The sequence below is a fragment of the Colossoma macropomum genome, unplaced genomic scaffold (assembly GCF_904425465.1).
Source record: "Colossoma macropomum unplaced genomic scaffold, Colossoma_macropomum, whole genome shotgun sequence".
In the NCBI taxonomy this organism is placed as follows: Eukaryota; Metazoa; Chordata; class Actinopteri; order Characiformes; family Serrasalmidae; genus Colossoma; species Colossoma macropomum.
In genome coordinates, this window is record NW_023494801.1 from 33,020,344 (window position 1) to 33,040,896 (window position 20,553).

The following is a 20,553-nucleotide window of genomic DNA, read 5'->3' on the forward strand; positions in this document are numbered from 1 at the left end:
TTCGAAAACGTCCTCCACGATGTTAGTGAGTCATTTGTCGGTAGAGTTAGTGGAGTTTAAATGAATGAGTTTGTTGGATCTTTTTCCCTTTGACGTGGAGGCGACGTGGTCTCTGTAGTTTAGTGCCAAACAGGGCAGTTAAAGGGGAAATTCGCCAATTTTTCAAAATTTCTGCATGATTCAGTTGCTGAGATGTAAAAGTAATTCAGAGTGGTTTGGTGTGAAATGGTTGAGACTCAGATTCCTTTACAGTGGTGTTGATGGGAACCAGGGGTCACCATGTTATGTCATACCAAACCACTCTGAATGACTTTGTTTACATCTTAACCGTTATTGATTGTAGATTTTTGATAATTCGGTGGAGTTGCCCTTTAATGGAGATCTCACCCGAAATAAATTGCTTAATTAAGCCCTTAATCATATAAATTGATGAATATCTGCATGGGAAATGTCGTTTTAAAAAGTTTAGTGTAAGTATGATGGTGGCTTTAAAGGAGAACTCCACAGATTTTTCCAGATTTGCATAATTAAGTGGTTAAGATGTAAACAGAGTCGTTCAGAGTGGTTTGGTGTGAAAAGCTCTGTTCTAGAGAAACTTGCAGTGTCACAACTGTTCACAGTGGTGGTGATAGGAACCAGACGTCCACCTCTAAAAGCTCCCTCAAAGAAAAGTTATTACGTAATATGGTTATGAATTCACTGCCTGATGTCTGAGACACTGTTTTATGATTTTTGAAAAAAGGTTTTGGTCTAAAAATGTTTTTTTAAAAGGGGATACATGCCGGTTGTTGTGGGGAAATAAACCTATTATTTCAGAATGTCCATTATTTCCCATCATCATCATTCCATATAAACTCAGAAGACTCGTGTAGGTTCACTGGTAATTTTGGATAGTAAATAAAATGTCTATTTTTGTGTTGTAGTTATGGCGACCCCTGGATTCCTATCACCACCACTGTAAAGACATCTGCACCGATTCACACCAAACCACTCTGAATCTCTCTGTTTACATCTCATCCTCTGAATCTGAAATTTTGAAAAGTATGTGGAGTACTCCTTTAATAGCAGGGGTGTTACAATGCACATTTTCGGTTTTTCTATGGTTAAAATTTGAAATATTCAGTGTTCAAAACTGTGTTAATGTCTAGATTCTGCAGAGGTTTAATTATATACTACATAGATCTGGAGAATGCAGTGTATTTCAAAAGAAAGGATTGCGAAATAGCCTGTCCTTTTGCAAAATAGTGACCTTAAAACAGTAACAATAAAAAACAATATAAAAATAGCTACATGGTTCATTGACCATGGTTTCCATGACTGCAAATGAGGGCCGGATCACTGATACGGTTGTTCCATACACTGTATCACACTTTAATTTGTTAAATACTGTATTAAACCTGCCCTGTGATGGACTGGTGAGCTGTTGAGGGTGTTTCCTGCGCTCTGTCCAGTGAGTGCTGGGATAGGCGCCAGCACCCCCCACCACCCTGGAGGTGTGTGTTGAACCCCTTATATGAGATAAAGCTCTGAATTACACTCCTGTGTATTTAGTATATAATTATATGACTAAAAACTCACATGTGAGAAGCTGATTGTGGCTGACTGGCCTCAGCCTGGCTGTCAAAGCAGAGTATGGCTGATTCCAATGTTCTGCAAACACTAGCATGGGACATAACGCAGAGCTGAGTGGACCAGCTGAGTGCCCAACCCTCATAAGCACTGAACCACTCATAACAAGCTGTGTCACCTTGGCAGTGAAAGTCAACACTAGAAGGCGTTCTGAGCCCTGCAGGATCATGTGTTTCATCACGAAACACATTCAGCTTCAACCAGGAGTGGACAGAAATGAAAATTTGCGCTGGCCACTAGAATAACGACCATCTTTATGGGTATATATACATTCTTTTTTCAATTAACAAGCATACTTCCATATTAAAATACAGTCAGGTGTTGCTTTGAGACAGAAAAATTCATTAAAATATTTTACATTAATAAGAACATTGCTGTTACTGTTGCTAGCTATAGCAGTGAGAGCCTCTCAGCAGCTTATTTAACACTTTATTTTATTCAAAGGGGATGTCCATTATATAAAAAGCATATTGTAATATATAAATATCACAATAACCATAAAATATTTATCATAATATTGTCACATTGCTCTCTCCTAAAGCTAGTAATGTTAGCTGAGGTAAAAACAGAACATTTGAATTTTGGCTGTTTATTTCAAAGACTTTGGTCGATTTTATCACGGGGAAGGGGTGTTCTTAGGCACTAAAGCAAAGTGGAGTAAAAACCCCCTTCCCTGTTTTTTTTAATTTTAAAAAAAGTCACAGTAACATTTGGCCTCAAGTGGCTTATTGCTTTTATAAAACAATGGCCAACATAAAATATGTTTTAAAAAAAAACTACGTTTTATAAAGTTATTTGCTGTTATTAATAATAATCAATGTAAGTATTTTGCCAAAAAATGTAGTTCCTTTAGAGTACGGTATCATTGTCCAGTAACCGTGGACACTGAATGAGTAGAATGTTTGGTCACCCATCGCTGTATATTGCAGTCATTTCATTACCACAGCGAGTCTTATTTAGCACCAATCCAGCGGCGCCCTCTTCTCACGTTGGGGCTGAATCTCAAACGGCTCCCTGCTCCCTACATAGTGCACTATGTAGGAATTTATACTGGATCCTGCAGCCCAACAGAGCAAAACACAGCTAAGAAACAGTCATTTGGGACTCAGACACATCCACACTCGATACATGATGCACTGTTTGACTGTAGAGGTTAGAATTTCTAAACTTTAGCTAGAACACTATTTAGGGAGTACGGAGCCGTTTGGGGTTCAGCCTGGGTTTGACGCGACTTCTGACTGAAACACGAACATTTGAAGTGTGTGAGACATTCAAGTGACATTTTTAGACTTTTATACTGCAGTTTTACAGTAAATCAGACTGTAAGTGCTTTAATTCAAGCCTGTGATATTAATGATGGAGCTGTTTAGGCTGTTGGCTCTTTTAGCCCTGTTAGCTAGCTGACCAGCCTGGTTCTAGTTAAGAACATAAGTTGTCAGCCCCTCAGTTTAAACAAAAAACAGGTTCTTACTTCATCAGTACACTCGGTGCTCCATGTGAGCAGCATGAGAGTCAAAGATTATACAACCGGATTTTACAATGGCTTTGAACAGCCAATCAGATTTTAGGACCATAACTATTGGTTTTATAATGACACTTTCCTCTTAATTCCAAGCCTCATGTCGTCATTTAATATAATACTGCAGTACTAAGATGCTGAGTAATGTCACCGTCTCTGCTCACACATCAGCAGGCATTAGTCAGCTCAAGATTTCAGTAGATTTGCCTTTAAATATTAAATTTGGCTGAGATGCCCATCCTTTGTACTCATTAGTCTTCCACTGTTCTGTGTCTCCTCTCTGTTAAGGCACTATGCGGACGCTTCCTGCAGCCTCTCTCCTCGTCGTTTGGATCCTTCCGCTTCGCCAGCTCATCTTTCAAGGTATTCGCCTAAACAGAAGAGCAGAGAGGCAACTTGACCCCTTGGCTCAGTTTCCTGAGTGGCCGCTATACGTCAGTCTTGGCCATAATTGAGTTTCGTGACTCTGCATGACTGGGCTTGTTTACTCCTTTCACTCGTTCCAACAACTGCAGGTTTAGTGAGTCAACAAAATGCTGTTTCGCCAGTCAGACACTCTTAATTCAGCTCAGGCAGAGATCCAGGGGAGGAAACACTAAACTGCAGGGTTGGGCTTAGTGCACAGACATTTAGGATATTTATTGAAATGTGATTTATAGTGCTTTATATATATATATATATATATATCCACACAACCCGATCAGGTATAACATTAAGTCCACCTCCTTGTTTCTACGCTCATTGTCCATTTTATCAGCTCCACTTACTATATAGGTGCACTTTGTAGTTCTACAGTTACAGACTGTAGTCCATCTGTTTCTCTGATACTTTGTTAGCCCCCTTTTACCCTGTTCTTCAGTGGTCAGGACCCCCATGGACCCTCACAGAGCAGGTACTATTTGGGTAGTGGATCATTCTCAGCACTGCAGTAACACTGATGTGGTGTTGGTGTGTTAGTGTGTGTTGTGCTGGTGCGAGTGGATCAGACACAACAGTGCTGCTGGAGTTTTTAAACACTGTGTCCACTCACTGTCCACTCTATTAGACACTCCTACCTTGTCAGTCCACCTTGTAGATGTAAAGTCAGAGACGATAGCTCATCTGCTGCTGCACAGTTTGTGTTGGTCATCCTCTAGTCCTTCATCAGTGGTTACAGGACACTGCCCACAGGACGCTGTTGGCTGGATATTTTTGGTTGGTGGACTATTCTCAGTCCAGCAGTGACACTGAGGTGTTTGAAAACTCCAGCAGCACTGCTGTGTCTGATCCACTCAGACCAGCACAACACACACTAACACACCACCACCACGTCAGTGTTACTGCAGTGCTGAGAATGATCCACCACCCAAATAGTACCTGCTCTGTGAGGGTCCATGGGGGTCCTGACCACTGAAGAACAGGGTAAAAGTGTGCTAACATAGTATGCAGAGAAACAGATGGACTACAGTCTGTAACTGTAGAACTACAAAGTGCACCTATATAGTAAGTGGAGCTGATAAAATGGACAAGGAGCGCAGAAACAAGGAGGTGGTCAAAAAGTTTTGCCTGATCAGTGTATTTATGAACTCACTGCTGTTGGAATAAAACCTGGTATCTCCATTTTTAAGTTAATTGAAAAAAAGCCTGTTGCTCTTTACATTGTGTAAATTTCATGATAAATAGACCAAAACAAATGGCTTAGAGTTACTTGAAAAGAAGTCTGGTTCTATTGACTTACACTAAAAGTAAAGTATGTGGGTGTGGTTTCTGATTGATCTTGTATTCGTATGTGTTTGTTGGGCACTAAGCTTATAACTATGTGAGCCATAAACGCCATAGCAGTAATACTAATATCTGCTAGCACCTCTATGGAATTTCTAGTAGATATTTTTTCCTTTCTGTCAAAGATTAAACAGACATTTGAAGCTTGTAAAAGACACTGACATATATTTGAGCTTGTATGGATCAGTTTTAGTCACTCTTTCAGTTTGGTTCAAGTCTGGTTCCATTGACTTACATTAAAAGTAAAGTATGTTTTTTCCTTCTCCTGTAAAGTTACCATTTTGGAGATTGGTTGAGGTTTTCTTCCGACAGCAGCGATATATTCAATTCTTATTCATCCTAGACAGCCTAGAGGGCCCTGAGGGTTCCCCACAGCTGAGCATATACTATACAGATTGATTTGCCTCAGAAAATACAGATTTTGTTTGAAATGAGATCATTGCAAAGAAGCAGGTCCTATTAAACAGATGTGTCCAGATGCCTCAATGTGATCATTGACATTGGATTCCATAGACTTGTGCTAGTTTCAGGAAAAAGTCTGGCTCAGAGACTTGGACCAGGATTAAGACCTACTGTCGTGAAGATTTACGGCGTGGGTGGAGGTTTAATCTGGGGCAGTGTCAGAGCTGTTTGCATGTAATTGAGCAGTTTTATTGTCCTGTAGAGCCTGACGTCTCTCTCTCTCTCTGTGCTTTTACTCTTTCACGCTGTCCCTCTATCTGTCTGCGCCAGCAGCTCCCCCTCTTTTCTCCTCACCACTTAATTTCATTCAAATTGTGTAAACGTGTAACTGGCATGAATGGATCCAGGTCAGTTTTTTCAGATGCATGTGCAATCAGCGATCATGAATAAACACCTCTCTGCCCCTCCACATATCCGCTTTACCCCCACCTCCCTCTTTTTGTTTGTTCTCTCTCTCTCTCTCCTTCTCCCTCTCCCTTCCTCTCTCCTCCTCTCTCTCTGTCAGGCTGCCGACCTCACCGTAGAGAAGAGCCATGATCTGAAGCCCAAGCCGGACCCGTCCACCCTGGTGTTTGGGAAGCAGTTCTCAGACCACATGCTGACCATTCACTGGTCAGAGAAAGGAGGATGGGAAGCCCCTCAGATCAAACCTTTTCAAAACCTCTCCATTCACCCGGCAACCTCCGCTCTCCACTACTCAGTGCAGGTCAGGACTTTATGCATGTACAGTCATGTGCATAATTTCTCCCCTGTCAGGTTACATGTTCTGTTATTTTCCCTGCAGAGAACAAATTTAAATATGCAATTTTTGTGCAAAATTTAGCTCACAATTTCAGTTTTAACATACTGGGGAAAATGATACATAGGCCGAGTCCCATTGGTTATTTTTACCCCTACCCCTTGCTTTCGAGTTATAGGGGATAGTGGTTGAAATCTTGCCCTATGAAATGGGACCCTCAAATAAAAAGAGCATCACTTCATTAACAGCTACCAGCGCTGCTCTGTAGGCGACCCTGCCAGTCTGCAGTGACAGCAGAGGAGGGTACAGTTCAGCTCCTCACTGCTGGGCTTTAGTTACATTTAGGGCATCATATGCCTTCAAAGAGGGGGGCAATTATTTATTATCACCCACCCCTAATTCTTCAGTGATATGAAGCTGAAGTCAGATATTCACCAGATTCTTGTTCAAATTTTCCCGTTCCACCTTAAATGGAGCAGCAGTTACATTCTGGCACTTCAGGTGTCAGAACTGCTGGAGTATTTAAGGTGGAACAGGAAAGTTAGCTAGTTAGCTACTGAGACATTAGCATGCTATTAGCGATTTTTTTAACCTTGTTATGAAGAAAATGACCAAAATACACTGAAACGATATTAAAGACAATATAATGGTTATCGTAAAATTTTTTAACAGAAAAAATTCTCACATTTGTCGGTTTCTTTGGTCGCTTTTTTTCTCATAACACATTTTGTTTGGAGTGTCTCTGAAAAACCCTTAAATAGTAGAGAGAGCATCACACTGAATGGATGACCTCAACACTAAGATGCTTTAAGGAATTGATGATATTGATGATAAACACTGACCAGAACGTAAGGCACAAGTTCTGCACTGCCCGCTGGTAGAATATAGAGTTTAGATATCCGTTTCTTTGATATGAGAGTGTATAATGTTAGAGAGAAGCCTGAAAATATCCTATTCTGTTCTGAGTATTATCATTATTTGACAGTTTTTGAAATTCTGACTCAGGTTTTGTCAAAATACATTATATTTAGCATGTTAATTTCAGATGATTTTATATTGTAGCACTAGTTCATCCAAACAACAGCTACAAAGAATGTGTAGGTGGACCAGGAATAGGTCAATTGCTATATAACACAAATATTATATTGTTGCTGTCCAAAGAAAAGTATCCCCAAAATAGTACGTTTACAGGAGAGGGCAAGAACACACTCACCTTTCACTGTAAATGAATGTAAAGAGATCTTATTCCAAGTGATTTTAGAGCATTTCTATTGGTCCGTTCATCATGAAATTTTCACATGACGTAAAGAAGAGCTAGTGTGTTTAAGTAAAGTAGAAAACTAAAAATCGGCAAAAGTGGAGATGCATGGTTTTCTTTGGACCGCGACGATATCAGGCTCTGTGTAAACGTTATTCTATGGAATCTACAAGGTCTGCTTGTTAAAAGTGTGCTTAAGGTCGTTCCTCTCACCTGTTCATTCTCTTTATCCTTTCTTCTGTGTGTCTTTCAGCTGTTTGAGGGGATGAAGGCATTCCGAGGTGTGGATAACCACGTCCGCCTGTTCAGGCCGATGCTGAATATGGAGCGCATGTATCGCAGTGCAGACCGCTGCTGCCTCCCTGTGAGTACCACAGCACACACCTTGCAGAGCCGACGTCCCAGTTACAGCACAGACAGTGGAACCCAGATTCTGCTATTTAAGTACTTACTGATGATATCTGTGATTTAATCCAGTATGAATCTGCAGTGTGTGTAGTTTTACAGTCTGACAGTAATAATTGTGGAGTGATTTTAATCCAGTATGAATCTGCAGTGTGTGTAGTTTTACAGTCTGACAGTAATAATTGTGGAGTGATTTTAATCCAGTATGAATCTGCAGTGTGTGTAGTTTTACAGTCTGACAGTAATAATTGTGGAGTGATTTTAATCCAGTATGAATCTGCAGTGTGTGTAGTTTTACAGTCTGACAGTAATAATTGTGGAGTGATTTTAATCCAGTATGAATCTGCAGTGTGTAGTTTTACAGTCTGACAGTAATAATTGTGGACTGATTTTAATCCAGTATAAAAATGGTAATCCATCTCTAATAGTGCTGTAAACACATTTTCTGTTATGTTGTACATTATCAGTCTTGGAGAAACCCTTTTGTTATGGATGGTGTGAATGTTTTTGCTCCTCTTTTCAGGTTTTTGACAAGCAGGAGTTACTGGAGTGCATTAAAAAGCTGGTTGAAGTGGACCAGGAGTGGGTCCCCTACTCCTCAAACGCCAGTCTGTACATCCGGCCCACTTACATTGGAATGGAGGTGAGCTCACAAGGTTGATTTGGGGAAACTTCAGTGCTAATTAAGCTTTTTCTAAGGCCAAAAATAAAAATGGACTCAACTGATAACCAACAAAGCTTTTTGTTATTGCCATGCAAAGCTTTTCAAAGATTCCAAAATATGATAACACTACATGGCAAAACACACAGATAAACGCGTTTTCATCAGGCTGTGTATCTGACTGTGAAAGAGACCAGCAGGAGAGTTTAACCCTTGTGTGGTGTTCAGTCTGTGGAACCTATTTTCAGTGTTTACCAAAAAGAAAAAAATATGTGATTTTATTATTATTTCAACCTCAGATTCTTGGCCTTTGCTCATTTTCTGGAGGTGCTGTGTCCTTCACTCTGTTCTCCTCCTACATGGCCCGCTGTTAGTGTGTGTGTATGCGTTTGTATATGTGTGTGTGTCTGTGTGTGAACAACATGGACAGGCTGCTGACTGGCTACAGCTGCTGAAGGAGAACCCTACGCTGGTCACTTGTGATATTTTAAACACCTGGTATTTTTACATAAATTGTTATGGCTGTATTGATTTTAATAAAACAATACTGTGGTGGGTCAACAGACCACTGAGTGACAAACACATCAACACCACACAAGGGTTAAAATGTTAGTAGCTAAACACTATGAAGTCACTAAGCTTATTTGCTTTAAAACCTAAATAAATATTGCGTGACTTGAAATCATTACAGCCGTAAACCAGACCAATATTTCTGTTTTCATGTTTAAAAAATGGCTGCATACTAGATTGAACATTATTGTAATCATAATGACTTCTGATATTCCACAGTTGATGCAGTTAAATCACCATATTTGGATTATTTTTTAATACTTTTTTATCAGTGGTGTAATGTTTCATTTGTTTTCTTGATACATTGTTTATAATTCCTCCCGATGCAGCTGCATCGATCATAAAAGGTACATAATAAATACTGAATTGTATTAATTCGTCAAAAAACTATTTTATAAATGCTACGAATTGAGCAAATTGTGACTTGTTTAAACAAATACTTGTGATATTCTCCACAAGCTTAACGCAGCATGAGAGATTTACAGGTTCAGTGCTCCAGCACTACTGATCATAACCAACAGCTCTGTATTCTGGTTTGATATAATTTCAGACAAACAATAGTAAAATTATAATCTTTTTTTTTTTGTGCACAATCACAATCAAATCTGCTGTTTAGGATATTAAATCGAATAATTCTTAAGAAAAATCTAAAACCACTTAATTTAATTGATTCAGCTCAGAGATTCAAACTCCTACTTTTTATTCTAGTGTTAAATCATTTGTCCTTTATAACTGCGAGTGCTATAGTAACCTCTCCTGTCTGACCCCTCCAGCCGTCTCTGGGCGTGTCTCGGTCAGGCCAGGCCCTGCTGTTCGTCATCGTGGGGCCGGTTGGGCCGTACTTCGCCACCGGAACCTTCAACCCCGTATCCCTGCTGGCAGACCCCCGCTACGTCCGAGCCTGCAGGGGAGGTGTGGGGGCTTACAAGATGGGAGGGTGAGTGAAATTCACACATAGTAAAAAAACAAGTTCATCTGCACTCACTGTTTGATGTTTGATTAAAGATTTGCATAGATGAGACTTCCCTAAAAAAGCATTTCTAACAAGGATGTTTACTTACGTGGTTTCGGACCTGATTTGACCTCTGTTGCCTGTAAAAATGAACAAAATTAGTCTTTGTTCACACAGCAGGTAAAAGTGACCCAAATCCCATCTTTTTCTCCGTATGTGATACAGATGTGTGTCTGTGTGTCAGTGTGAACAGATAAACACACTGAATCTGACATTCTCAATTCCGATTTGAGACGCTTTCATATATGGTACTGAAATCCGATACGTATCCGATCTGCGGCAATGCAACTCAGTCTGAATAACCAGATCGGAATTCATGCGACTTTTATGTCGGTTCAACTTGACATCCGTCATAATTTCGCGCTGCCGAGACTCATAAACATTTAGGCTGATGTTTCTGTACCAAAAAATTAGAAGAGACTCATCAAGCCGCTCCGTGTTCGAAGAGATTTCGAACAAAACGGCCGAACGCGGACGAAATGTAAGATATGGCCACTTCAGTGATTATTTATATCATTTAAAAAGACAAAAAAAGATTTTTCCTGTAACTTTCCATAAAAATCAGTGATTTTTCTGCTGAATTATCACTTTAACTGGCTGCTTCTGACTTTCTTGTATTTGCAATGTGAGCATTTCTCAGAGTGGCGCTCAGACAGAAGCCCTCCTGCTTGATCCGCCTGTTTGTTTTAACACGCTCTCGTGGACCGGCTGGTTATGTCTTGCGTAATGAACTGTAACAGCAGGCTGATAATGTATGCACTGTGTAAGCTGGTGGCTCAGAGCGGCAGATATGGAATGTGTAAATCCAAACTACATTCATGCAAACATTACAATCGCTAGAAGATCAGAAATGTGTCAGTTCCGCTCCAGAGACGACTCACTGCAGTGCCTCAGTCTTTGGGTCCTAATATCTTGAGTCAGTCTCATTATTAGCTAATCATTAAGCCTTTTAGGAGCCGAGTCGTGCGTGTTGGAGCAGAACAATGCTGAGTGTGTGTTGAGTGGGTGGAGTCGTTCAGTTAAAGTGGGAGAGGCTTGTATACCAGCACCTACAGAGCTGCACGCCGGGTGCTTTAATAGAACAGATTCTGTTCCACCAGCACACAAGGTCAAGCACTGAGAGCTGACTGCACTTCTTCTTTTTTTTCCCCTTAGATATGTTTGGTTTGATTTCTGATGTCTTTTTCATACAACAGCGTTTTAGGGCCACTGTTAATAAAAATAAAAACAGTAGACTTTGAGGAAAAAAAGTCAATATTTCAAGAAAAAAGTCGTAATATTTCGAAGATAAAGTCATAATATTTGGAGGGTAAAGTGGGTTAACTGTAGGGGGGCTGCCATAACGCATTGGGGTCTCGGTTGCTGTACTGGTGCCGAAGCTCCACTCATTTTGATCATCATTCGTCTCTTCGTGGATCATTTTGATCATCATTCTCACTGTCTGTGAAACTTCAGGCCCTCTTTGAATGGTGTGGAGATGTAGCCACTGATAGCCGTGTAGACGACCCTGCCTGAGATTCTCCTTCAACAACACAGACAGACAGTTTCCTCCGAGTCCGTCTGGCTCTTTATTCTAGATAAACACAGTTTCCTGCTCAGCCGTTTCAGCCGGTTCTTATACTAATAACAGGCTGGTGCTGATGTGCAGGAGAGACAGGGAGACTGAGTGTTTCTTTATGGGTGAATCGAAATGAAAGTAGAAATCCACCAACTCACCGCCCCTCATTTAACACCAGGAGGGGCTGCCTGCACTTTGCAAAGCCTTTGGCCACAATATTGAGACCTTTCCTGGTATTAATGCCACTTTAATGTCGTAATTCTCTGACTTTTTTTCTTGAAATATCACAACTTTATTCTAGTCTACCATTTTTATTTTTATTAATAGTGGCCCTAAAACATCGTCGAAGTTTCAGGCTTTAGGGTGTTTTCACATATATAGTTTCTTTTAAAATGAGTTCCGTTAGGGTGTTTTCACACTTGGGCCGTTTCAGTGTCAGGTATGGACTTTTGCATATGTGAACATGCCAAATGAACTCGGACCCCTCTAAACGACCCCAAAAACGAACCAAACTGAGACCACCTCTGGAGATACCACTGACCTTTCAGTTGGCGAGAGAAACTACTAGACATGCCTGCTGCTCTCCTATTGGTCACGCTGAAACGACTGGCCGAAGTGCATCGCGCTAAATTGGGGGAAAAAGACCTTGCGGTGGGCTCCGTTTTCAGCTGTGCTCCTCACTGAGCTCCACCTGGCGAAAACCCACGTCTGCAATGAAACAAGTTATTTAAAAGAGCAGCGATGAATTTTTTATTCATTCAGTGAAAAAAAAAAAGTTTAAAACTCCCAGCTTGCGCCTTTAACACGGTAAAATCACGAGAGCTCTCACATCTCATCACTTCAGCATGTCAGGGCAGCTGTCTTGTTGTAGACTACGGACAGACTTTATCCTGAGTAGAACCCTATTAAGTTCTCAGTTTGGTTCGTTTGGTCTCAATTCGGTTTGTTTTTGGGGGAGTTTAGATGGTCTGAGTTCGTTTGGTGTGTTCACATATGCACAGAATACCATGACTCAGCGGCCTGAGTCCACTTCAGACACTGAAACGGCCCAAGTGTGAAAACGCCCTTATGTGTCTCATAGGAGTTGCCCTGATTTAGTAGGTGCCCTGAATTTTGCTCTCAGACTGTGAGACTGTCTGACTCGCACTGGTTGCTGTGGGTGTTGTTGATTTTGATTGGGGTGCAGTCATGAAAATCATGGATTTTATGGTCTGTCCCAAATCTCCTTTATTTACAGCCAAAATGGTGTTATGGACAATCTGTGTTAAATATAAACATGCCGGCACATTTTCAGGACTTATGAGCCAAATCTGCCATATAAATAGCATTATTTGCTCCAAAGTGGCATTTTAAATAAACGAAAAACGAGTTGTTTGAATGACCTGATTCAGCACAGTAAGTCATGTATAATTATGCTATGACATTTTGGTGCAGGTGTAGAAGCAGCAGCAGCCTTCATATACAGCACGAGTAGCTTACCTGCCTCACTTGATTTACCTCATACAACACAGATCAGACAAAATCAGATTAATGAGTTGGCCAGTTGCATGTTTGAAGCAAAAATATGCCAATTTCGAGTCTCTAATATATCCCTAATGCTGATAATGACAATAACTGCAACAACATAGTTATTACAGTGCTAAGAATAATAATAACAGTATTTTTTGTGTGTAATATATGTGTAGTAGTCTTGATTTGTTTTCATTAGTGGTGAAAATGTGGTCCCTCCACAAAAACTGTGCTTTTAAGCTGAGAGAGATTTGCTCCAGATCCAAATACAGACACGGCCCTGCAGTCTGAGCCTCAGTAACGGCTTTACACTGAGCTGTGTTTACTCACTGTCTGCAGTCTGTGACCTAGCACAGCGATAACACCCGTCTGTCTCTCTCTTAGATCAGATCAAATCAAATGCTGCTTTATTGGCATGACAGGATATGAGACCTATGTTGGCAAAGCTGTAAATACATGTTAAATTGAATTATTATTAAAATATAAATGAATAGAAATAAATTAATGAATAAAATAATAATAATAAATTTATTAAATAAAAGTTCGTATGGATAAATAATTTAAACAGCTATAAAGTTTGAAATATAAATATGGTAATATATTAAAGCATGGAGGGCGGCACGGTGGTGCAGTGGGTAGCGCTGTCGCCTCACAGCAAGAATGGCCTGCGTTAGATTCCCGGCCGGGTGACCAGGGTCATTTCTGTGTGGAGTTTGCCTGTTCTCCCCGTGTCTGCGTGGGTTTCCTCCGGGTACTCCGGTTTCCTCCCACAGTCCAAAAACATGCAGTCAGGCTGACTGGACATGCTGAATTGCCCCTAGGTGTGAATGTGTGTGTGACTGTGTATGTCTGTCTGTCTGCCCTGCGATGGACGGCGACCTGTCCAGGGTGTATCCTGCCTTCCGCCCAATGACAGCTGGGATAGGCTCCAGCACCCCACCACGACCCAGAAGGATAAGCGGTTTAGATGATGTATGTATGTATGTATTAAAGCATGGAATGAATTTGGACATGCCAAAAGTAATAAAATAAAATAAAATACAGCAAAATAGTACCACTACTACTATTAATAATAATAAAAATTTAAACAAACAATAAGGTAAATATGAAATGTAATACATCTGAACTTCAGGAATTAGAAATATTAATTACATAACTGAAGATGTGCTGTGTTATGTTTTCTCGGTGGCAGTTCTGAATAAATTGTCCTGCTAAACTTATTGTTTCTACATTTTCTCCCAGTAAAATCTTCATTTTCTCTGAGTCGGTCAGTTTGGGGAAGGAGGCGGTTTTATTAGTCAATTTTGGCAGAAAAGCGTCTCTGATGGTTTTATATTTTGAAAATCAAAGAATGACGTGATTCTCAGTTTCTCTCTCTCCTGATGGGCGGCGGGTGCAGATCCTGTCCTCTCTGTCCAGCCTGCTTTTTCTGTGCCTCCCTGTTTCAATGGCTAGTTTATGGTCACTTTGATTCTGATTAGATAATTGGCCAGTGAGTATTTCTGATCAAGCATTTCATAACATTTGAGTTTGTTTTGGTGAGTAATGTGGTTTTTCCAGTAGAGGCTGTGATCTGCTTTATTACCTTCAGCCTCTCTCAGTGTGGAAGTTCTTTATCCTGGCGAGCTGGTTAAGTGGGGGGTTTGGGTCTGTTTTGTTACTGACGAAGGCGCTATAGTGAAGGGAGTCTGGATCTGACCGGGTCAGGTGGTACCAGAATTTACAGCATCTTTTCTCGATGTCCAGAATGAGCGGAAACCTGCCCAGCTCTGCTCTGCAGGCCAGATTAGAGACACCTCTGTTCACCTGCAGGACGTCTTTGCAGAATTCAAGATGAAATAGTTCTGTGGGTGTTTTGTCCCAAATTTCGTAATTTTGTGTTCTTTCTAGTCCCCAGATTTCACTGCCATATAACATTTATTGGTTCAATTACTGATTTAAATGATTTTAACCAGATTGCCGGGGGGGGGCAATCTGGTTAAAATCATTTAAATCAGGAAATTGTTTTTCTGATCATATAGTAAGATATGCGAGCTTTTTCCGTCAGTGCTGCTGAAATTTCCTGCTGAATTTCATATCACACCTAAATAAGAGTAGTTGGTGGTGTGTGATATTACGGTGTCTTCAAAAGTAAACTGGTATTTCTTCTCCTGTAATCTGGCTTTATTTTGAAAAATCATTATCTTCATTTTGTCCATATTTACTGTAAGGGCCCAATCTGTACAGTAAGTCTCCAGTACTGATGGGTACTGTTGGCGTCTTTAGTGCGTCTTTTGTTGGTGCTAATATTACCAAATCATCTGCGTACATTAGACATTTTATTTCCTGGTCTTCTAAGATGAGTCCAGGATTGGTTGAATTTTGTAATCTAGTTGCCATTTCATTTATATATGTATTAAACAGGGATGGACTCAAACTGCAGCCTTGTTTTACTGCCTTGCTTTGCTTAAAATGTTTTGTTCTCTTTGTGCCGATCTTTACACAGCATTGTGTGTAACTGTATATGGTTTTTATTAAATTGTATATTTGACCTCCAACACCACTTTGTATTAATTTGTAAAATAGTCCTTTGTGCCAAACAGAGTCCGAGGCTTTTTTAAAGTCCACAAAGCAGGTTTGTTGTGGATGTGATTGTAATACATTGTATTAAGCAACCAACTATCTACACAGATTTTTTGCAATTTTGTTTTTAAACAAATACATTAGTACGTTTACCTCCTAAGAATTTAGGTTTGTTAAAAGACGGCGGTGGGACGGACGTCCAGCTTATGTGTCTCAGAATACGAAGTCTTCCTCTCGGCCTTCTTTAATAAGGACATGTGAAGGACGTTTTCCCGAGTCTGACATCATTTTAAAGCAATTAAAAACACAAGCACTGCTCACTGCTGCTCATCTCACTCTGACTGGACTCACGTGATGCTTGTTGTCATGGTAACATCCACACTAAATGGTTCACACGCGTCATTTTGGATCGGATTACTTGTAGTGAGCATATAAACAGAGATTTTCATCAGATTGTTGAGTGGAGTGAGAATAAAAACACCTCAGGCTGAATCTATAATTGGAATCTATTTAATCGGACTGGCAACAGTCTTTGCATGTAAACACAGACAGTGTCTGGGATCTACTGTGGATAATTCAGTATCTAAGTTAAAATGTTCATTATCTGCTGTGAATTAGTCAGTTCCTACTACATCAGTAACTGTTGTCCGTGTCCATTTCAGTAACTACGGTCCGACTATAGCGATCCAGACTGAGGCACAGAGGCAGGGCTGTCAGCAGGTGTTGTGGCTCTATGGGGAGGATGAGGAGATCACGGAGGTCGGCACCATGAACCTCTTCATCTACTGGACTACTGAGAAAGGAGGTGAGCCTGGCCATTTGTGGCTTCTGTCTCCCTCTGCTGGCTCTCTGTGGAACTGCAGCGAATGTCTGAGAGGGATATGAGTTGTTAAGATCTGAAGTTCTTTCAGTTTGTCTTGGCTGATGTCTTAAGCACTATTGGAGCCATCAGACTGTAAAACTACACACACTGCAGATTCATACTGGATTAAAATCACTCCACAATTATTACTGTCAGACTGTAAAACTACACACTGCAGATTCATACTGGATTAAAATCAGATTTTGTCTGTAATCACCTCGACTTCTTCAGGTAAAACTGTTCTCTAATATGCAGTTCTTTTTAGCGTGTACCTATTTTTCTGTCCATAGAGCGAGAGCTGGTCACTCCTCCACTAGACGGCATCATTCTTCCAGGAGTCACCAGGCAGTCTCTGCTGGATCTGGCCAGAGAATGGGTGAGCGAGCGGGGGGGGAGCAGAAGCAGGAGGGTAAAGGAGGAAGTGAAGCAGTTACGGTGGGAGAGGAAAAGGAACAGAGGGAGCTGCTGTCCTGGTTTCACCTTTCAAAGAGTTAATTCAGTGTTTAATGTCAGAAAACAGCGTTGATGTACTGAGATGGGGATAACAGGTTTTGGTAGTTTTGCCGTCTGCTGTTTGAAGGAGTATATACACACACAGTGCTGTGTAAAAGCATCTTAGCCCGTTATTTAAAACCTTTTATTACAGCAGTAAGTGCTTATTTGCCTGTAGTCATTAGAATAAACATAAATACACATAAATACAGTAAGTAACAAATTTCTTGTTTTCAAAGAAGTAGGGCTTTGTGAACTAGTTTAAAGAACAGAGTCTGGTTCCAGATTTCTCCTAGATGCCTACAGTCATCACACCATTATTCACGTCACCAGCACTCTTGATTTTACATAATGAAGTATTGATTAGATGAAGCAGGTATTGGTTAATAACTGCACTTAATACTGGGCTTCATTAAGGAGAGGGCAGGAAATGGTCAAATGAACACACTGACTGATGTAAAATCACTATTTATTGTAGTATTATTTGAATTTATTAGTGTTTTTTCTGAGCAAATAAGCTCTTACTGCGCAATTAAATAGCATAATGTTGTTACAAACCCCCTTGAATCTTTAAGCCTAGGAGCAAAGAGGCAGCAACATATCACTGATGTCGGATGAAAACCTCGTATCTCTAAAATGGTAACTTTACAGGAGAAGGAAAAAACCTACTTTACTTTTAATGTAAGTCAATGGAACCAGACATCTTTCCAAGTCATTTTGGGTCGTTTCTTTTGGTCCATTCATCGTGAAAAAGGACGACGGGCATTTTCAAATTATGTCGAAAACTGAAAAACGACCAAAATGGAGATGCAAGGTTTTTCCTCCGACAGCAGCAATGTGCTGTAGAGCAGATGGAATGAGGGTAGAAAAGTCACAAATCAACCAGGGTAAATTATGCAGTGCTTTACTTATATAGTAAAAATGTATTATACAGCCATTTACAAAGTTAGTACAAGACAAAGCTTATGCAGATCCAAACATTATGGAATAAAGACTTCTACAGCATAAAACACAACCCCACCAGCTAGTCATAAGGGTGGACTTCGGACGGTGCCCAAAGAAAAGAAAGAAACAAAAGACACGCTAACCTGCCTCGACTAAATACAAAAGGTGGCACTCGCCCCTAACCTAGTGTATCTATACAGCGTGAAAGAACCTGAATTTACAGGCGCGCCCAAGCTTTCCTGTCCACGCTTAGAGAACTGGGGGAGACAGGACACCTCAAACTAGCAGTCGAGGGTGTGAAGTGGGCTAATATTAATAGAAAATGAAAATAATTTCACAGGCCGAATAGGACGGTGTCGCAGGCCTAACTTGGCCCGTGGGTCTTGTGTTTGACACGTGGGCTTTATTTGGATGGTCCCCTATAGATGATCTACAGATACTTACATTATTGACAAACTTCCTGGTGATAATTAGTTGATTATTAAAACATTAGGGTTATGGTTAGGTTTAGTAGGAGGTCTAGATTTTGTCTTGAGTTTAAGGATAGGGTTAGGTTTAATAGAATCTTCCTCATTTAATGGATATTTATTTGAATGTTAGTTACAGACAGACTGAACATCTACAAAGCATTTACAGTGGACCATCCAAATAACATGTTACCAGTCTCTTAGGCTACGTTCACATTACCAGGCTGAAGTGGCACAAATCCGATTTTTTGCCCTAATGTGACTCAGATCTGATGTTTTCAGAGTTGTGTGGACGCAAATCTGATCATTTCAAATCCAACCTGAGCCACTTTCATATGTGGTCCTAGATCGGATACGTATCCGATTCGTGGCCATATGACCTTAATGTGACACTCAGATCGGAATTCATGTGCTTTTTTTCACACTGTGTGCGCCATCATTAAGCGTTACCATGGCAGCAGTGCCGAACAGAAGTTAAAGCCTGTAAACGGTGGAAAAAGCAGCTCATCTCACCTTTTTCTCCTTCGTCTCGCTCTAATAATGAAGCTGAGAGCTGATCAGAGTTAATTATCTTCACAGCGAAGCTCGTTCTGCTCGTTAGTTTGTGCTGATGATGCTCGTGATTCATTCACGTGACGTTACTGAGTAGGATGAGCTCATGAGGGTCATTTCAGGACGCCGGTTCGTCACATTAATGACAGATTTGAGTCACTTACCTAAACGAGTGTGAACCATCGTGTCAGAGAGATCGGACTTGAGCAAAAAATCAGATTTGAGCAACGAGGCTTGTAATGTGAACATAGCTTTTTCAGTCTGATTCAGTTCCTAACCTGATTTGAGTTATTTGAACGTGTGTAACTTGCTGATACAGTGTGAGGAGCAGGAGCTGATGAGGATGCTGACTGAGGTGTGTGTGTGTGTGTGTGTGTGTTTCAGGGAGAGTTTAAGGTGACTGAGCGGACTGTGGGTATGAAAGAGTTCCTGGAAGCTCTGAAAGCTGGTCGGGTGCGAGAGGTGTTTGGAGCAGGAACCGCCTGTGTGGTGTGTCCCGTCGGCAGTCTGCTCTACAAAGGACAGGTACTTCACTACTGAGCACTCACTGCTGTTTTAAAGAAATAAAATCAGTGTACTAGAATTGCATTCCTAATGTTTGACTAGTAAAGAAAGGAATTGTACTGTAACTGCAGCGCAGGTGAACGTGCTGATGTGCTGCCACACAGAAAAAAACTCATCAGAGACTAATTTTCATTCTTAATTGTTCTTGATTCTTAACTGTGTGATTAGTCGTCCTGAAGTCTTTGCACACTGATTTGATTCTGTGGATGAAAAAGTGGTTTTTAACGCATTGAAACGTTCACATCAGTCCAGTATGCTTGTGTTTGAGGCTAAGCTTCATTAAAAGGACTGAACAAACCATTTGCAGCCATAAGCTCTGAAACCCATCGGTGATTAGGGGTGGGAATCAAAGGGCATCTCACAATTCAATATAATCTCATGATACGTGTGACATCATTCCAGTGTAAAATAGCCATAAACTGCCATAAAGCAGAGCAGTTCTGGGTTATAATGTCTAAAGGTAGAACACAGCGGTGCCTCAGTAAAATCTTTTCTAACTGTAAACTTACAGGACAACAAAAAAAAACGTGACTTTGTTTTTCTTCACCGTGGGATTACCCTATTCGTTTGATTAGCGCCACCATGTGGAGGCATGAAGTACTGAATCTGGTAAATCAAATTGGAAGTGGAGCATTTACAGCGCATGCATGTTTCAATAAATAAATCGTTATTTGGTGGCAGTGTATTGATAACACGTCGCAAACGAAAGCAGTACGATACATCGGCGTACTGATATTTTATCCCACCCTATTAGTGACATAGTATGATTTCAGATTTTTTTTTTTTGTACTCTATAAACTCAGACTCTGTGCAAAAGCTTTGTCACCCCCTTTAATGCAAACTGAAAATGTGCTTGAAAAGCTGAATTATACTGTATATTATGCATAGTTTTCGATAATGACTATACATTTTAGCAACAATTTTACCGAGCAGTTTATCGATTTTTTTTCAAAATAGCTTATCGTCCCAGCCCTATTGCTGCACAATGGAAGATGACGGAGAGAGAATACTGCACATCAGTGTGGA

The 20,553-nt window shown here is 40.6% G+C and overlaps 1 protein-coding gene across 4 annotated transcripts in view; it reads left to right on the forward strand.

Moving 5' to 3' along the window:
• bcat2 (branched chain amino-acid transaminase 2, mitochondrial) overlaps positions 1-20,553 on the forward strand; it is a 29,284-nt gene that overhangs the window by 4,784 nt on the left and 3,947 nt on the right. For 2 of the 4 annotated variants that reach the window (XM_036589592.1, XM_036589590.1), the window contains exons 2-9: positions 3,437-3,511; positions 5,877-6,077; positions 7,622-7,732; positions 8,297-8,416; positions 9,778-9,941; positions 16,308-16,450; positions 16,798-16,883; positions 19,348-19,488. In XM_036589592.1, the coding sequence (XP_036445485.1) occupies positions 5,967-6,077; positions 7,622-7,732; positions 8,297-8,416; positions 9,778-9,941; positions 16,308-16,450; positions 16,798-16,883; positions 19,348-19,488 (876 nt within the window). In that variant the 5' untranslated portion in view covers positions 3,437-3,511; positions 5,877-5,966. Of the gene's footprint in view, positions 1-3,436; positions 3,512-5,644; positions 6,078-7,621; positions 7,733-8,296; positions 8,417-9,777; positions 9,942-16,307; positions 16,451-16,797; positions 16,884-19,347; positions 19,489-20,553 lie in introns of those variants that run through there. The other 2 variants (XM_036589591.1, XM_036589589.1) reach the window with 2 other exon arrangements.